Source organism: Callithrix jacchus, chromosome 13 (genome assembly GCF_049354715.1).
Source record: "Callithrix jacchus isolate 240 chromosome 13, calJac240_pri, whole genome shotgun sequence".
In the NCBI taxonomy this organism is placed as follows: Eukaryota; Metazoa; Chordata; class Mammalia; order Primates; family Cebidae; genus Callithrix; species Callithrix jacchus.
Window position 1 is genome coordinate 87,330,409 of NC_133514.1, and position 20,399 is coordinate 87,350,807.

Below are 20,399 nucleotides of genomic sequence, written 5' to 3' on the forward strand. Positions count from 1 at the left end.
TGAAATTAATGCATTCCTTCAACTAACCTAAACTGACAAAAAAGCATAAAATATGAATAGCCCTATACTCATGAAAAAGTTATATTCTCAAAAATTAAAGACAATTCTAGATTCCTTATTTTGTTGGCAAATTCTACCAAACTTTTAATACAAAACAATACCATTCTTTTTTTTTTTTTTTTTTTTTTTTTTGAGACAAGGTCTTGTTCTGTCACCTAGGCTGGAGTGCAATGGTGCAATCTTGGCTCACTGAAACCTCTACCTTCCAGATTCAAGCAATTCTCCTGCCTCAGTCTCCTTTGTAGCTTGGGTTATAGTCATACACCACCATGCTTGGCTAATTTTTGTATTTTTAGTAGAGACGGGGTTTGCTATGTTGGCCAGGCTGGTCTCGAATTCCTGACCTCAAGTGATCCTCCTGTCTTGGCCTCCCAAAGTACTAGGATTACAGACATGAGCCACTGCACCCAGACAACAATACCGTTCTTATAAGAATGTTTTCAGAAGAGATAGAAAATATTTCCCATTTTATGATATAAGTAATACCTTGAAAAGAGAGTGAAAAATACTAAAAAAAAAAATTATAAATGAATATTCTTCATGAGAATATACACATAATTCTCAGCAAAATATTAGCAAATTAAATTCAGCAATAAATACCAAGTGTTGGGGGGTGATCCTAGGAATGTAAGATTGGTTTAAAAATTTTTTAAAAAGCAATCAATATATTTGATCTATTTACAGAATAAATAAAATGTATATAGAAATATAAATAGATGCAGAAAAACTATGTGATAAAATGTAGCAACATCTCAGCAATCTTGGAATAGAGAGGACTTCATGAATCTGATAAAAGATATCTGTGAAAAGCTGGCAGCTTAACATCATTTTTAATAATGAAGCATTTCTTTATTGTTAAGTTAGGACACAAGTCAAGGATTCTCATACTCACCAGGTCTATTCAGCATCCAATCAATCTATTGAGTGAAATAAAGCAAGAATAATTTTTAAAACAAATAAAAGCCTTAACAATTGAAAAAACATAAAACTAACACCATTTACACAATTGTCAGTGGACAAAATCCTAAACACTGTACCAAAGATCTTATTACTAAATAATAAGTGAAATTAATACATAATTCTAGTTACATCATAAGATACAGGTCAATGTACAAGTATCAGTTGTAGTTTTATGTACTAATAGGACACAACTGGCAAATAAAATAACAAGAATTCCATAGTGAATAGCATCAAAAGCATAATTTATCAGAAATTAAATTTAAAAGCAACCTCTCTACATTAAAAATGAAAAAAATTAAGAGTGAATAAAAGTTAAAATGTAATACTCAGCAAAAACTACTTTGAGAATAAAAATAAATATTGTTTTTGCTAATGAAAACAGCAGACACACAGAAGCTGACACAGTTCTTAAACTGAAAATTTACATTAAAATTAATATTTTCTGATGTTTAAAATGTTATTTTAAAACATGACAAGTGACTGGTATTGAAGTTAAAATGTTGAAAATCATTGTCTAATAAGAGGGTAAGAGCACTAATTGGGCACAGAGAATGAAAAGCTGAGAGATGGAGAGGGAATGAGTGACACTGGCTGACTTCAAGCCCCTGTGGTGCTCAGCTGCAACCTTTCCAACATACAGTTTCGCTCCCTTTAAAAACATGTTATTAAGTGGAGCTCCTATCATTTGAAGTAATAGAAAAGTTATTTTTATTTCTAGTTTGGACCTGATCTTTTGTAACTAATAAAAGCTTAGTGTTAAATAAATAAATAAAATATGAGGATTGCCATATCTACTTGGAAAGATGCTTGTGGGCATTAGAAACAATATAAGGAAAATATTGTTTCACTATTGCTATATAGTGTCTTTGTACTTAGACAAAAGTCAAACATAAATGTGACTTTCTTTCCTCAAAATATGAAGAAAAATGAGATGGAGAATGAGCTCCTAGCTATGATCTAAAGTTGTTTGTGCTGCATTGAGTCTCTGAGTATATTATGACCTTGCCCTGTTCTTGGGTCCAGGATAAAATCTAAGGGCAGTTTAGTTGACTCTGCAAGTGCTTAAATGCCTTGGTGGGGTCTCCTATGAAAAGCTTCAAACATTTGACCCTCAGAAATGAAATACAATTTTCTTGAAGACTTAAAATTTTCTTTGGAAAACTAATTTGTGCCAATGGCACAAATTAGGAAATGTTTGTGCTTCACAGCAGTACAAAAGAAGTGAGAAAAGCACATGTGGGTAGATGGCAACCTTGATTCCCTCTTAGCACTGTCTAATTCCATGTCAAGTTCTTTTTTTTTTTTTTTTGAGACACAGCCTGGATCTGTTGCCAGGTAGGCAGAGGTTGCAGTGTTGCAATCTCCACTTGCTGCAACCTGTGCCTCCTGAAGATTATCCTGCTTCCGGCTCCTGAGTAGCTGTAGCCATAGATATAGATATAGATATAGATATAGATATAGATATAGATATAGATATAGATATAGATATAGATATAGATAGATATAGATATAGATATAGATATAGATATAGATATAGATATAGATATAGATATAGATATATACATGTATATCTATAGATATAGATATTTTTTTTTTTAGTAGAGACAGGGGTTCTCCATGTTGCCCAGGCTGGGCTTGAACTCCTAACCTCAGGTGATCCACCCACCTTGGCCTCCCAAAGTGCTGGGATTACAGGCACAAGCAACTGTGTCTGACTGAAATTCTTAAGTTTGATTCCACTCCAGATTAAAACAATTCCTAATTTTTCCCTACCTGCCTCCCCACCTCTCAACTAATTATTTTGGTATGTCTCATGAGAACACTCAAGCCTTTAAAAGAAATGCAAAACATAGTTTGAGGTGGTATTTCAATAGAGGAAATATTCTCACCTAATGAGTCCAGAAATAGTCGTGTTTTCAGGAGCATCAATAAGAGACAATAGATCTTAAACATATTAGAAGGTAGATCTCTAACCCATCACATTCAGCCAGTCTGGATGTACCAATTGAACTCGAAATCTAGCTAAAAGGAGTTTCTGCAAGAAATATCAGAGTTGTGTGTCAATTGCATCGTTTCATAGCACATCAGGATTGCTTAGATATGACCTGAATATTTTGAAGTCCAAGTGTATAGATCATCTTCTTCACATGTCATCCTATACCATCAACACAATCTTTAGGTTGGATAAGTCTTAGATGTTAAATGTGTCTCTCAAGTCATCTTCCCTCTAGTATTCCTGAGAAGTGGTCTATAGGCTTAGACTGAAATGCTTTCAGCACCAGCTTGCTCATTTATTTGACAAGGCAGATCGTTTCTTGGTTAGACAGCTCTAATTGTTGGAAAGTTCTTCCTCAAATTGAGGCAAAATCAGCTTCCCTGTAATTTCCTCCCACTGGTCCTCATTCTACTTTTCAGTGCAATAGAGAATGAGTTGACTCTCTCCCCTTCAAATGACAGCACTTTGTATGGGCAGGCTGACTCCTTCAGTTGACTGTGCAGTATAGGGAGGCATGGCACTGTCCTTTAGTCTGAAAGCCCGGGTTGGTTGAATTCTCCAGTTTCACTCGTCACTTCCTAATGCCAAATCACTTATATCTCTGATCCTTGGAGCCTTGGGCTGCAAATCTGAATAACGTAGATAAAAATATATGCGTTACACCTTTCCCTTGGTTTTCGCATCAATTACATGGGGGAAAATCTGTGTGAATGTACTTTCAATCCTAATATACCCTTCAAATAGAAGACACTGCTAGCGAGTCTTAATTCACACAAAATAGTCCACCTTTATTTTCCTGGAGAAGTTAACTTTCATTGTTCTCATATTTATTAGATTTTCTTCAGTGAAACATTTCAATGCTAAAGTCAAGTTACCTCTAATTGTCACTGCTTTGTTGAAAGCAGCTACCTTTCTTTACCCTTAGGAAATGTATAGGGCTAAGTTTTATCAAGGCATGTGATACAGTATTCTCTCACTCTAGTTATTTTGTTCATTCATCTGAACCTGAGTGTTTATGTATCACAGAAGGTATTATACTTTCCTTAATCTTAATCCATATTAAAATTATCTTCAGTGTAAATGAGTTCATAGCAATAAGGTATGCTAGTAAAGCCAAAGAGAAAAAACAATTGCCAAGAGTCCACGGGCATCTAATTTGTGCTTATTTTCTCTAAATTTTCAATCAATGTCTTCATTGTAAGCCATGTTACTTGGTTTTTTTTTTTTCAAAGCTAGCTGAGGTTTTATTTTGAAAAAAAAAAATTGAATTGTTTTGTAGCTGCAGGTATGGGCAAGATTGGTACCCCAGGCAGTGAACTCCCCTAAGCATGGCTGAGGGCAACAGCTGAGCCTCAGGTTGGTCTCTTGTTTCCTGTGCTACCCGGCACAGCACCCTTTCTCATGGGCTCTGGGGCAGCCGCAGGAGGAGTAGGCTGGCGGGGGGTTACTGTGGTTGTTCACTTGGGCAGAACATCAGAGGACTCAGGCACCAGCATCCCATTGCAGGTCTCAGTCTTCACAATCATAGCCCTGGTGGGGCTGCAGCCCACACCAGAGCCAAAGCTGGAGCCCAGGCTGCTTGTGAGGCCCCCATAGGCCAGGCTCAGCCTACTGGCATAGCCACTGGTGGTCTTCATATGGATACTCATGTTCTGCATCTCAGCCTCCTACAAAAAAGCTGCTGGAGGGCTAGCTCTCCTCACCCTCCAGCAGCTTTCCTGTAGGAGGCTATCTCAATGTCCGGAACCAGCTTGACATTCATCAGTTCCTGGTACGCATGCAGCTGCTGTGCCATGTCCTCCTTGGTCAGCTGCAGGGCAGCTTCCAGCTTGAACAGCTTGGTGTTGGCATCCTTAATGGCCAGCTCCCTGTGCTGCTGGCCATCTGCAATGGTGGCCTCCAGGGAAGCCCTCTGGCCTTTGAGGTCCTCAGTCTCAGCCTGGAGTTGGCTGATGTTCTGGTTCATCTTTGAGATCTCCATCTTTGTACAATGTAGGTCATCCCTGTGCTTCCCAGCCAGCATCTGCAGCTCCTTGTACTTAGTCTGATACACGCTCTCAGCCTCAGCCTGGCTGCAGTTGACAATCTCCTCATACTGTGCCTTGACCTCTATGATGATGCTGTTCGTGTCCAGGGAGTGGCTGTTGTCCATGGACAGCACCACAAATGTGTCTGAGATCTGGGACTGCAGCTCCCAGATCTCCTCTTCATACAGCTGCCTGAGGAAGTTGATCTCATCAGTCAGCCCTTCCAGGCGTGACTCCAGTTCTACCTTGTTCATGTCAGCTTCATCACATCCTTCTTGTTGAGGACAAATTCATTCTCCATCTCTGTAGGCTTTCTGATCTCATCCTCCTACTTGTTCTTAAAGTCCTCCACCAGCCTCTGCATTGTGCCAAGCTCTGCCTCCAGCTTCAGCTTCTCCTGGCCCAGAGACTCCAGCTGACACCTAAAGTTGTTGATGTAGCTCTGGAACATGTTGGCCATGTTGCTCTGAGCAATCTTCTGCTGCTGCAGGAGGCTCCACTTGGTCTCCAGCATCTTGTTCTGCTGCTCTAGGAATCACACCTTGTCGATGAACGAGGCAAACTTGTTGTTGAGGGTCTTGATCTGCTCTTTCTCCTGGATGCATGTGGCCTGGAGGTTGGGGTCTACTTCTAGGTACAGCAGGCTCTGGTTGACCATGATAGCATAATGGTCCATACCACTGGCCCTCCATAGCTTCTGCCCATGCCACTCTGGAAGCTACTGCTGCCCACTCGGGAGAAGCTCAAGGAACTGATGGGGTACCAGGCCCACTTGTGTAGAGGTGGCTGCTTAAGGCCCGGGAACCAGAGGTGGACACCTTGCAGGACTTCTGAGTCATTCTGATGGACATGGTAGAGGCAGGAGTGGAGGCAGGTGGGCTGAACCAGGCAGAGATTCATGAAGGAGTGGAGAAGCTGCTTTTGGGTCAATGTTTAATCTTAAACACAGAAATATCTGCTTGAGAAATGAGCTAAGCTAAAGTTTATAAGTTTAATGACTATAATTTCTTTATAGTAAATGACTTAGGACAGTAACTTAATCAAAAAGATTTATGATCCACTTAAAACATATGTGGCTTTGTTCATCTTTCTAGGGCAACATTATTAAATCTGATAGCATATGCATATGTAAACTATTATAATTAGATAAAGTTTTCCTCCTCCTAATTCAAAAGCGCATTCACCAGAAGTATTAAGGAAGATTTAACTGTCAGATGTAAATTACATCATTAGATATACATAGATTAAGATGTTCACTATTTTGTTTTGAACATATAACAAGAATACACTAATAGAAAAAATGTTAATAACAGAAATAAAGATTTAAAAAGAGGAAAAAGTGAGAGAATCAACATGAAATTTTTAAAATGTGAAGAATTAACGTCCAAAATTTTCATTGATATTGAAAATATCAATGAAATGGTCTCAAACCACCAAAACCCAAAGGTCAAGGGTATGTGCATGACTGTGGGGCACATTTTACAGCACTTGGATCAAATGTGGGCAGAAAAGCATAAATGATTGCTTATCCTAGAAGTCAAAATGATTTGGTTACCAAAAAATGGCAAACAGAAATGATCAGCAATATTCCAACTCTGAAAGTTTTCTTATTGGCAAACCCAAAATTAATGCATTAGGAAACAGGAATATGTAGAAAGTAATCAATTGAGAATTCTTTCTAGAAACTCAGATAAGCAGCAGGATATCTAGGATAGAAACAGGAATTAGGAAAACATGAGTATGTAAATTATAATTAGATTCAGATGTAGAGAATAGCTAACTCCAATTAAAAAAGTCATTCAAACATAATAAAAGTTGATCTGTTTCGCTTTTTAAAAAAAAAAGAAAAGAAAAAGCACAAATATAGGCAATTGATGACTATTGTGAGTAATCCACAAAGTTATCAGCTTATTCCATCTCATCCTTCCTAGGAAAAGACTCTTGTCTTAATGGTTACAAATGACCGCTGGAGCATCAGTCATTATGCAAGCATTACAGGACATAAGATGGAGAATAAGAGCAGCATTCCTCCTATATTTAAATATAGGTCCTTAAGGACCCTTTCCAGAAACACAAAACAATGTCATTTTATTAGACAAAGTGCAGTTATATGGCAACACACTTGCAAGGCAAGCGGGGAAATGTGTCCAGATAAACTCAGGGGAAAATGGATATTAGGAGGCAAGGGGCAAATAAATTTAAAATCTGAGTCTGCTACCTTCCAGGGACTGAGGGTATAATCCCTAGCACTGTTTCTCTGAGCATGAACAAGAGTAAAAGACTGATATTCCCAACAGGATGACTTTGATAACTGAGGCAATATTCCTCCTCAAGTAGTTTATAAACATACCCTGTTAAGCAGAGTGTTAATCTTAGAATGTAAGAATCCTAGGTCCTACAAGTCAGAGAATGTATATGAAAGAGAATGATGGGAAGATGGACAAATATCCAAGTCTGGAGGAAAAAAAAAGGAATTAATAAGTGACAAAGTCAGAGATGGAGGAGAGGAAAGGAGAGAGGGAGGAAAAATAGATTCAAATAATTTAAAATGGTAGGTAAATATGAAAAAGGAAAAAAGAAGCAAGATGAAAAAAATGCATGCACCACTTTGCCTGTGAAGGATTGCTGCCTTCAGCTCATTCTCTGTCACTAACCACATGGCTGGAAATGTTATTCCTTTATAGGCAATGCATGAGTTTACATAGACATAATTTACAAATGAAAATGGCAAGGGAAGTTTTGTGATTCATTTGGAAGAGAAATTCCAAGCATTTCATTTCTTATGAAAAGAACACTGCAGCTCCCCAGTCTTATGACAAATATCTTTGTGTGCTCTGACCTGGCAGTCAAGCAGGACAATCTAAAATATACAGTGAGAGGGAAGAAAATGAAAGAAAGAATAAAAGAAATGGAGCAATTACATTTTTATCTCATGTAAAATCTGTAATAATCGCTGTAATCTAAAAGCTTTTAAGTCTAACTTTTGTTCAATGGCTGGATTTGCACTGACACTTGTAAAGAAATGAGAAGTAATACATCCTCCTTCCTGGTAATGGATGCAGAATAAAACTCTCACACGATTTCAGCACTTCTGGTGTTCAGCCCTTGGGTAAATTAGTTGCAACATCTTAGACCATTAGAATGATTACAGCAGACTGTAATACATAGTAATAGCAGGCCTAGGGCTGTAAAACTCATTGATAATGTTTAGTTATGTGCCACTCTGTAGTATCTAGAAATAATTAAGAGAGTTAGTGAGAAAGGGCAACTAGTAGTTGGATAGCTATCTCTAATTCAATGAAAAAGAGAGAGGGTGGATTTCAACAACTGTAAATGTTCTTAAGACTTTCTATTATGAATGGGCATTTGGGTTGATTCCAGGTCTTTGCTATTGTAAACAGTGCTGCAATGAACATTCGTGTACATGTGTCCTTATAGTAGAACGATTTATAGTCTTTTTGGAAAAATGTGGCACATATACACCATGGAATATTATGCAGCAATCAGAAATGATGAGTTTGTGTCGTTTTTAGGGACATGGATGAATCTGGAAAACATCATCCTCAGCAAACTGACACAAGAACAGAAAATGAAACACCGCATATCCTCACTCATAGGTGGGTGATGAAAAATGAGAACACATGGACACAGAAAGGGGAGTACTAAACACTGGGGTCTATTGGGTGGAAAAGGGGAGGGCCAGTGGGAGGGGGAGGTGGGGAGGGATAGCCTGGGGAGAAATGCCAAATGTGGGTGAAGGGGAGAAGAAAAGCAAAGCACACTGCCATGTGTGTACCTACGCAACTGTCTTGCATGCTCTGCTCATGTACCCCAAAACCTATAATCCAATAAAAAATTAAAAATAAATAAATAAAATAAAAACTTAAAAAAAAAAAGACTTTCTATTATGAAACTACAAAGAAAAAACAACCTTCTTTACTTGGCATTTTCTGTAGAAGGGTCTAATGAGAGGTTTAAATACAACTTCTTCTCAGATTCTAACTAAATCAAGCATTCTGGATGTGCCAGAAATAAACCAAAGAGCCCTTAAACTCTTTTATGAATGCTTTACATTCAGTGCTTGACATTGAATGTAATAAAGAGTTTAAGGCCCAGTGGTGAGCTTTAAGAATACATGGTCAGTGAGATGGACTGGGCAACCATGCAAAGTGCTTGAAGTCCTATATCTTGGCTTATACTCACGTAGTAATATAAAGACAGAAAGGACAAGAGCATGTGGTTCTATGCTCAGGAAATCAAGGGAAATTTGTGGGGAACTGGAAGTCATTGTCGATCAAAACTTGAAGAGAATGAAAACCCATTGTCTCCTGAGTCCAAAACCTACCAAGCCAAAAGTTTTGGGAAGTACTTTTATCACTATTCCATCTACTTTCCTGGAAACTGGAATCTCTGTTCTGTCTAGATGGCATGGGCTGGGCTAGATTTGAAAATAATGTCTTGGACTTATTGAGGTTATCTGCAGTCATTTTCACTATGTTTCATTCAGCAAGTAATGCAGATGATATCCTCTCAATCCAGGTTATTACTGGGTCAGCGGATGGCTGCCAGTGCTATCCTTCCCCTTGTAGAGGAAAGCCCAGTGTTTCAAGATTTCTTCAACCTGCAGTGAGGAAGAAATGTATCAGTTCAGAGCAAATGGTGGGCTCATTTCCATCCATATAGTTATAGAACAGAGCAAAGGGCCGAGAGTAGGCATATCTGCCTATATCATCTAGATCTGACATCCAGGTTCTAGACTCATAATTTCTTGTTAAGCCAGTTTACATCACCTAGTTTTTTTTCTTGTTTGAAAATAGGAATCAAAGTTTCAGTGTGTTAGATTTCGTTCTGACTTTCCACAATGTACTCACTCCTAGGCTAAAGTCATAAGAAGGGATCATCTCTAATTTTTCATCCAACTTCTAACAATTCCAGGTTCATAAGGAGGGATCATCTCTAATTTTCATCCAATTTCCAAGAATTCTACATTCATAAGAAGGGATTATCTTTTATTCTCAACCAATTTCTAACCATTGCAACTGATACATATGGGCATTATCTCTTAAAAATGGTAATAGCATATTCATTTCTGTATTCCGAAATATTAAAATGTCAAAATAACACATATATAACAGTTGACATTATGAATGTCAATGCTAACCCTCCCACTGCCAAAAATGAACCTTGAAAACTAATATAATACAGAAATATCCTGTTTTACATACATTCCCTCAGCTGAGTCTTGTGCAGCCAGTGCTTCAGTTGCAAGCTGATTCCGAAACAACTATGAATCTAGACGCATTTCACGCTCTGCCCCTAAGTTTAGATGTATTTGTGCTGCCTCCTGTAGGCAAGTTTTCAAGCACTGACAGTTAAACCTCACTGTTAGGATCTCAAGCAACTTGTGTGGATTATCACAAACCTCAGGCTGAAAATTGACAACTGCCACTCTGAACCATAGCACTTAAAGTATAACCATGTGATTCTTTCATCTCAGCCTGACAATATCATATTCTCAAGAGAAATAAGAAGCTGCCAAAGATTTCACCTTCTGCAATTTTGTAATAGCAGTCTTCTGTCTGTTTCCTATTTCGTGTCTTGTGGTTCCTCTGAAATTCCCTCTTAATCTACATCTTTCAACTCCTGATTTCTTGTCATTATTGTGACAACAGCTCGCATTTGTATAATGTGTCTTTCTTCTGTGAAATAGAAAACACAGAAATTATTTATAAATCTCCAAGAATTCTTGAAACATGGTCCATCTGATATGGAGGCAAGTGAAGCAAAAGAAGAAGAAGAAGAAGGAGAAGAAGAAAAAGAAGAAGAAGGAGGAGGAGGAGGAGGAAGGAGGAAGAAGAAGGAAGAAGAAAGAAGGAAAGAAAGAAAGGAAAGAAAGAAAGAAAGAAGGAAAGAAAAGAAATTATTTGGTAAAGATGGTACCATACGAAGCATTTACTTCCAGAGCCCAGAAGAGTGGTAGTGAATAGGAGGCAAAGCTCTGCACAGGGGCTCAGAGGACTGGGTTCCAATATTGTTCCATTTCCCATTTAATCTCTCTGAGCTAATTTCTCTTAAGTAAAATAAGACAAATTCTTATCTTCCCAGCATATACCAATATGGATAAAGGTAATATGTAGAAAAAAGGTTTGCAAACCTTTGAGTGATATAAATATGAGCTATTACTATTTGTAAACTTTGCACCGAAGAATTAAAGATGACTTTTTAAGTTTTTCCGTGTTCTATGTAAAATCTAAAAGCATCTGCAACAGTTGTCCTGCAGAGAAAGGCAAAAAATAAAATAAAATAAAAGGCCATTGTCTTTTTCACATGTATCCATTGTGTTAAACAATTAATTAAAATCATACATCTTCCATTATATGCCAATCCAGTTATGTTTTCAAAAAATCCTGATCACTTCTATCAGTTTGTCCTCATGATATATTTCCTTTGGAAATTTACAGATAAATGTATTTTTCCCTCTTTGTTCTGAAAGCCTACTTAAGATTTTTATTATGTTATCTATTTTGTTTATATAAGTATGTTCTGTTACCATACCCAGTAACATGTTGCTTAATGATAATGTGTAAGTACAATGTATGCTGCATACATTCTGAGAAATGCATTGTTACAGAATTTTGTTATTATACAAACGTCATAGAGTGTACCTACAGAAACCTAAATGGTGTGGTCTATTGCTCCTAAGCTACAAACCTATACAGCATGTTACTGTACTAAAGGTTGTAGGTAATTATAACATAATAATAAATATTTGTGTAACTTTCCTGTTTAAACAGGAAAGGTAGAGCAAAAATATGTTCAAAATGTTTAAATGGCATAACTGGATAAGGCACTTAACATGAATGGAGCTTGCAAGACTGGACGTTGCTCTGTATGAGTCAGTGAGGGTGAGAATGTAAAGCCCTGGATATTATTGGAGACTACTACAGACTTTATAAACACTGTACACTAAATTTATTTTTAAAATAAAGTAATGATGCTATTACGTCATTAGGCGATAGAACTTTTCAGCTCCATTACAATCTTGTAGGACCACTGTTGTCATCTATGAGGTCTGTCATTTAACAAAACATTTTTATGTGCTGCATGACCGTCTTATCAAAGAGCCAAGTTCATAAAAAGACACAAGTTTGAAGATCTGCACATGTTGAATAGAATAAACCAGCGGATACGTTGCATGGCATTTTCTTGACTGCTCTGGCTACGAGGGGCTTCAGAGAAGCCAACCAAGTTCTTCCTTTTACAGGGGTCTGTAGAAACTGAATTACTGGGAATGTAAAGATGGTATAAAAATCTTAGGACTTGTCTAATCAAAGCATGTGCAGCTCTTCAGAAATGATATATTCAAAAGGCATATTATAATAGTTACTGTTCCAAATGAAAACATGAGAATATGAATCTAGGTCTATGTCTTTATTAAAAGAAATATAATTGTTTATAAGCTGATTGAAATAAATATGGGTATATCTGTCCACAGTCCACATGAAATCAAGATTTAATAAAATGTTCCAGAAAACAATACTTGCTAGAAGCTCAAGGGAAAGCAAACTCATCAGAAATGAAGAAAAGTTCTGGCATACTGTTAGGTTGATGCAAAAGTTATTGCAGTTTTTAAAATTTGCCACTAAAACAGTAAAACCACAACTACTTTTGCTCCAACCTGTTAGGTAAGTTACAAAGATGCTGTTACCATCAGCACTGTAATAGAATTCACACTGATTCGTTCTTTCATTTCTGTTTTCTGGGGGTAGGGGTAGAATGGAAATAGTCAATAAACATGGCCATAACATTAAAGTGATGTCTTCTAATATAAAAGTGTTTCATTTTAGCTACACTTCTGTTTATGCCTTACCCTTGTTGGTGCATGAATCAAAGGCTGTCCCATTCTGGAGCCAGTGATACATCAAACTCTCACATTAACCAACTTTTTTTCAAAAGAAAAGTAATTATTTATTCAACATTTATTTACTTAACCATAGCCATGTGGCAGGTATTACACTGACTACTGAGTACATGAGTCCTTAGTGGTGAAAAAGAAATGCAATTACTGCAATCAAGGAGTTCGCACCTTTACATCAAGCTAGATTCAAACCCCAGTAATATACTGTGATTGAAATGTGCAATGCATATCAGGAAATATGTATTAGTTATTTCCTTTTATTTTAAGCTGCTATATATTATTATTACTGTAGTTATTTTAACTGTTAGCTTCAGGGGTACATGTGTAGGTTTGTCATTATAGGTAAATTGCATGTCACAGGGGTTTGGCATACAGATTATTTCATCATCCAGGTAATAAGCATAGTAACTCATAGTTTTTAGATCATCTCCCTCTTCTTACCATCTACCCTTAAGTAGGCCTGTGTCTATTGTGTTTCCTTTTTGTTTCCAAGTGTACTTAATGTTTAGCTCCCACTTATAAGTGAGAACATGTGGTATTTGGTTTTCTGGTTTGGTTAGTTAGCTTAGAATAATATCCTCCCACTGTGTCCATGTTTTTCCAAAGGACATGGTCTCATTTTTAATGGCTGCATAATATTTTGCAGTGCATATGTACCACATTTTCTTTATTCAGTCTATGTTGATGGGAATTAAGTTTATTTCATGTCTTTGCTATTGTGAAGAGTGCTGCAATGAACATATGCAGGCATGTATCTTTTGCTAGAATGATTTATATTCCTATGTATATACCCAATAATTAGATTACCAGGTTGAATGGTAATTATGTTTTGAGTTCTTTGAGAAATTGCTACACTGCTTTCCACAATGGCTGAACAATTTTATTCACACCAGCAGTGTATAAGCATTCCCTTTTCTCTACAACCTTGCCAGCATCTGTTATTTTTTGGCTATTTAACAATAGCCATTTTGACTGGTGTGAGATGATGCCTATGATAGTTAACATTGTCAACTTGATTGGATTGAAGGATGCAAATTATTGTTTCTGGGTGTGTCTGTAACAATGTAAACATTACCAGAAAAGATTAATATTTGAGCCCTTGGCTTGGGAGAGGAAGACCCACCCTTAATGTGCATGGGCACCATCCAAACAGCTGTCAGTGTGGCTAGATAAAGAAGGCAGAAGACAGTGAAATATCTGACTTTCTGAGTCTTCCCGTTTTCATCTTTCTCCTGTGCTAGGTGCTAACTGTCCCTGAACATCAGACTCCACCTTCAGCCTTTGCACTGTTGGACTTACACCAGTGGTTTGCCAGGGACTCTTGAGCTTTGACCATAATTGTGGAAGCCACACTGTTGGCTTCCATAATTTTGAGGCTGTGGGATGCAGACTGAGCCACTACTGGCTTCCTTGTTCCTCTGCCTGCAGACAACCTATTGTAGGATTCTTTACCTTATGAACCTCTGAGTTGATTCTCCTTAATAAACTTCCTTTCATATATACATATATCCTATTAGTTCTGTCCCTCTGGAGAACCCTAATACAGTACTTTATTGTAGTTTTGATTTGTGTTTCTCTAATGATTAGTGATGTTGAGCATTTCTTCATATGCCTGTTTTCCACATGCATATCTTCTTTTGAAAAGTGTCTGTTCACATGCTTTGCCCACTTTTTAAAAGGATCGTTTGCTTTTTGCTTGTAAATTTAAGTTCCTTATAGATTCTGAATATTAGACGTTTATCGGATGAACCATATCTGAATATTTTTTCCCATCCTCTAGGTTTTCTGTGCTGTTGATAGTTTTGTTTTGCTCTGCAGAAGCTCTTTAGTTAAATTAGGTAATTAGGTGCCACTTGTTAATTTTTGTTTTTGTTGCAATTGCTTTTGGCATCTTCATTGTGAAGTCTTTGCCAAGATCTACATTTAGAATGGTTTTTCCTAGGTTATCTTCCAAAATTTTTGTGACTTTACATTTTACATTTAAGTCAATCTTGAGTTTATTCTTGTATATGGTATAAGAAAAGGGTCCAGTTTTAATCTTTTGCATATGGCTAGCCAGTTATCCTAGCATCCCTTATTGAATAGAGTCCTTTCTTCATTGCTTATTTTTGCCAACTTTGTCAAAGATCAGATGGTTATAGGTGTGTGGCATTATGTCTGGGCTCTCTATTCTATTCCATTGTTGTGTGTGTCTGTTTTTGTACTAGTACCATGCTATTTTGGTTACAGTAGTCTTGTACTATAGTTTGAAGTTGGTAACATGCTACCTCTAGCTTTGGTATTTTTGCTTATAATTATCTTGACTATTTGGGTTCCTTTTTTGTTTTTATATAAATTCTAAAATAGATTTTTTTCTAATTCTGTGAACACTGTCATTTGTAGTGTGATAGGAATAACACTGAATCTCTAGATTGCTTGGGGAAGTATGGCCATTTTAACAACATGGATCCTTCCCATCCATGTGCATGGAATATTATCCATTTGTTAACATTATCTCTGAATTCTTTGAGCAGTGTTATGTTATTCTAGTTGTAGAAATCTTAGGCCTCACTTGTTTAGCTATATTCCTAGGTATTTTATATTTTTATGGCTATTGTGAATGAAATTACATTCTTAATTTGGCTGTTAGTTTGGAAGTTGTTGATATATATAAATGCTACTGAGTTTTGTACATTGATTTTGTATTCTGAAAGATTGAAGTTTGTTTTTTTAAGAAATCTAGGAACCTTTGGGCAGAGCCTGTGGGGCTCTCTAGGTATAGAATCATGTTGTTGGCAAACAGGGATAATTTAATTTCCTTTCTTCCCATTTGGGTGCAATTTGTTTTTTTCTCTTGCTTGATTTCTCTGGCTACAACTTCCAATATTATGTTGAATAGGAGTGGTGAGGGTTACCAAACTTGTCTTATTTCAGTTCTCAAAGAGAATGCTTCCAGCTTTTGCTGTCATATGATATTTGTCATAGATGGCTATTACCTTTGAGGATTTTTTACATGAAGCATTGTTGAATTTCATGAAATTCCTTCTCTGATAATCATATGATATTTAAAATTTTGTTTCTGCTTATGTGATAAATCACATTTATTAATTTGCATATATTGAACTAACCTTACATCACCGGGATAAAGTCTACTTGATCATCGTGGAATAGCTTTGGATGTACTTCTGGATTCCATTTGATAGTATTTTGTTGAAGATTGTTGCTTCTGTGTTTGTCAAGGATAATCCATGATGCTCACTTTTTTCATTGTGTTTCTGCCTCTCTGCCAGGTTTTTGCATCAGGATGATGCTGGCCTCAGGGAATGAGTTAGAGAGGAGTTGCTCCTCCTCCTCCTCAATTATATGGAATGGTTTCCATAGAAATGATACCAGCTCTTCTTTTTACATCTGGTAGAATTCAGCTGTGAATCTATCTGGTCCTGGGCTTTTTTCCAGTTGGAAGGCTTTTTATTACTGGTTCAATTTTGGTATTCACTATTGGTCTGTTCAGAGGTTCAGTTTTTTCTGGTTAAATCTTAGGAGGTGGTAAGTTTCCAGGAATTATTGTAGATTTTTCAGTTTGTGTGCATAGAGGTGTTAGCGGTAGTCTCAAAGAGTTTTTTGAACTTCTGTGGAATTGATGAGTTGATGGTAATGCTCCTTGTCATTAAATACTGAGTTTATTTGGATATTCTTCTTATTTTGGAGGGGGGAGTAGAGGCTGGAGTACAGTGGCATGATCTCTGCTCACTGCAACCTTCACCTCCCAGGTTCAAGCAATTCTTCTGCCTCAGCCTCCTAAGGAGCTAGTATTACAGGCACTTGCCACCACACCCCATTAATTTTTGTATTTATTTTTTTAGTAGAGACAGGGTTTCATCATGTTGGCTACACTGGTCTCAAGCTCCTGACCTCAGGTGATCCAGCTGCCTCGGCATCCCAAAGTGCTGGGATTACAAGCATGAGCTACCACACCTAGCTGACTAGTCTTCTTTTTTTTCTTTTACATGAATTACCTATCTTCACTTTTACCCACATTCCTCATTATCCTTTCCAGCCTCTAGTAACCATTAATCTACTCTCTATCTTCATGAATTCAATTGTTTTAATTTTTAGCTCCTACAAATAAGTGAGACCATGCAAAGATTGCCTTTCTGGGCTTGAGATTCTTTTACTTAAAATGATGAAATCAAGTGTCATCTATGTTGTTGCAAATGATAGGGTTTCATTTTATATGGAGTAATAGTACTTTACTTTGTACATGTACCACATTTTCATTATCCATTTGTCTGTTGATGGACACAAGTTGCTTCCAAATCTTGCCAACTGTGAATGGTGCTGTCATAAACATGGGAGTACAGATGTCACTTCAGTATACTGATTTTTTTTGGGGGGGATGGAGGGGGTGGTAAATACCCATCATTGGGATGGCTTGATCATATGGTAGCTCAATTTTAATATTTTGAGAAACCTTTATACTGTTCTCCATAGTAATATTAATTTATATTCCCATCAATAGCATATGAGAGTTCTCTTTTATACACATCCTCACCAATATTTTTCATTGCCTGCCTTTTGGATAAAAGCCATTTTAACTGGGGAGAAAAGACATCTCATTTCAGTTTTGATTTGCATTTCTCTGATTATGAATGATGTGCGATTTTCCATATATGTATTTGTCATTTGTATGTCTTCTTTTGAGAAGTATCTATTCAGATCTTTTGCACATTTTAAAATCACATGGTTAGATTTTTTTTCTGTGTACTTGTTTCAACTCCTTATATATACTCATTATTAATCCCTTGTCAGATGGGTAGATTCCAAATATTTTCTTCCGTGCTATGGGTTGTCTCATCAATTTTTTGATCATTTTCTTTGCTGTGCAGAAATTTTTTAACTTAATTGATCCCATTTGTCTACTTTTGCTTTGTTATCTAGGCTTGTGGGGTATTACTCAAACCATTGCCCACTCCAGCATCCTAAAGTTTCTCTTTCTTGCAGTAGTTTCATAGTTTGAGATCTTAGATTTAAGTCTTTAATGAATTTTGACTTGATTTTTGCATATGGTGAAAAATAGGGGTCTAGTTTTATTCTTAGACATATGGATAACCAATTTTCTCAGTACTATTAATTGAAGAGAGTGCCCTTTCCCTAGTGTGTGTTCTTGCCACCTTTGTAAAAACATGAGTTCATGTAGATGTATGTATTCATTTCTGAGTTCTCTATTCTGTTTCATTGGTCTATGTGTCTACTTATACACTATGTGTCAGTACCAAGATGCTGTGGTTACTATAACTCTGCAGCATAATTTGAACTCAGGTAATGTGATGCTTGCAGTTTTGTTCTCTTTGCTCCAGATGGCTTTGGCTATTCTAGGTCTTTTGTGGTTCCCTAAAAATTTTAGAATCTTTTTTTTTCTATTTCAGTGAAAAATGTCATTGGTGTTTTAACAGGGATTGCGTTAAATCTGTAGATTAATTTGGGTAGTTTAGAAATTCTAACAATATTGATTCTATAATACATAAACATGGAATACCTTTCAATTTTTTGTCTCCAATTTCTTTCATAAATATTTATTGTTTCAATTGAAAAGATATTTTACATCTTTGGTTAATTCCTTGGTATTTTATTTTGTTTGTAGCTATTGAAAATGGGATTTCTGCCAGGCATGGTGGCCCACTCCTGTAATCCCAGCACTTAGGAGGCCAAGGCGGGTGGATCTCGATGTCAAGAGATCGAGACCATCCTGGTCAACATGGTGAAACCCCATCTCTACTAAAAACACAAAAAATTAGCTGGGCACAGTGGCGCATGCCTGTAATCCCAGCTACTCAGGAGGCTGAGGCAGGAGAATTGCCTGAACCCAGGAGGTGGAGGTTGCAATGAGCTGAGATTGTGCCATTGCACTCAAGCCTGGGTAACAAGAGTGAAACTCCATCTCAAAAAAAAAAAAAAAAAAAAAAGAAAATGAAATGGAATTTCTTTATTTCTTTTGCCTATTGATTGTTATCGCCCTATACAAATGCTACTGATTTTTGTATGTTGATCTTGTATCCTGCAACTTTACTGAATTTATCAGTTCTAACTCTTTGGTGGAGTATAGTCCATGTGCCCACTGCTATGATATAAAAAAATTCTGAGACTGGGTGATTTATAAAGAAAATAGGTTCCGTTGACTTACAGTTCCACAGGCTATACAGGAAACATGACAGCATTCTTGCGAATTCTGAAGAGGCCTCAGGAAACTTACAATTATAGCAGAAGGCAAAGGGGAAGCTATCACTTCACATGGCCAGTGCAGCAGAGAGAGAAGGCGGGTGGTGCTACACACTTTTAAACAACCAGATCTCACAAGAATTCACTCACTATCATGAGAAAAGCATGAAAGGGGAACTCCATATCCATGATTCATTACCTCCCACCAGGCTCCACCTCCAACTATGGGGATTATCACTCGATGTGAGATTTGGGCAGGGATACAGATTCAACCCATATCATGGAGTCTTTAGGTTTTTAAAAATGTAAGATTGCATCATCTGCAAAATAATTTGACTTTGTCCTTTCCAATTTGGATGCTCTTTATTCCTTTTCCTTGTCAGATTTTTATAGCTAGAACTTCTAGTAATATCTTCAATAATAGTGGTGACAGTGAGCATCTTTGTGTTCCAGATCTTAGAAGAAAGGCTTTCAGTGTTTCCCTATTCAGTATGGTACTAGCTGTGGGTCTGTCATAAATGGTTTTTATTATGTTGAGGTATGTTTTCTATATCCAGTGTTTTAAGGTGTTTTATCATAAAGGGATATTGAATTTTATCAAATGCTTTCTCAGCATCAATTAAAATTATCATATGGTTTTTGTCTTTCATTCTGTTGATATTATGTATCACACTGACTGATTTACATATGTTAATCCACACTTTCATCCTTGGGATAAATCTCACATGGTCATAATGAATAAGCTTTTTAATGTGTTGTTGAATTTATTTTGTGGGCATTTTGTTAAAGATTTTGCATCATTATTCATCAGGTACATTGGCTGGTAGTTTTGTGTGTGTGTGTGTGTTTTTTTTTTTTTTTTTTTTTTTTTTTTTTTGAGACGGAGTTTCGCTCTTGTTACCCAGGCTGGAGTGCAATGGCGCAATCTCGGCTCACCGCAACCTCCGCCCCCTGGGTTCAGGCAATTCTCCTGCCTCAGCCTCCTGAGTAGCTGGGATTACAGGCACGCGCCACCGTGCCCAGCTAACTTTTTGTAATTTTTAGTAGAGACGGGGTTTCACCATGTTGACCTGGATGGTCTCGATCTGTTGACCTCGTGATCCACCCGCCTCGGCCTCCCAAAGTGCTGGGATTACAGGCTTGAGCCACCGCGCCCGGCCTGTGTGTGTTTTTTTTAATGTGTTTTTGGTTTTGGCATTAGAGTAATACTAGCCTTGCAGAATGAGTTTGAAAGTATTTCCAT

The 20,399-nt window shown here is 37.1% G+C and overlaps 1 protein-coding gene across 1 annotated transcript; it reads right to left on the reverse strand.

Annotated features, from left to right (window-relative positions):
* Window positions 1–4,473: 4,473 nt before the first annotated feature.
* On the reverse strand, window positions 4,474–5,297 carry LOC144579101 (keratin, type II cytoskeletal 8-like). The gene is made up of 2 exons (XM_078348313.1): window positions 4,728–5,297; window positions 4,474–4,683 (listed from the first exon to the last, which is right to left on the reverse strand). Exons 1-2 carry the CDS (start codon window positions 5,295–5,297, stop codon window positions 4,474–4,476), a joined length of 780 nt encoding a protein of 259 aa, XP_078204439.1.
* Between the last annotated feature and the right edge of the window lie 15,102 nt (window positions 5,298–20,399).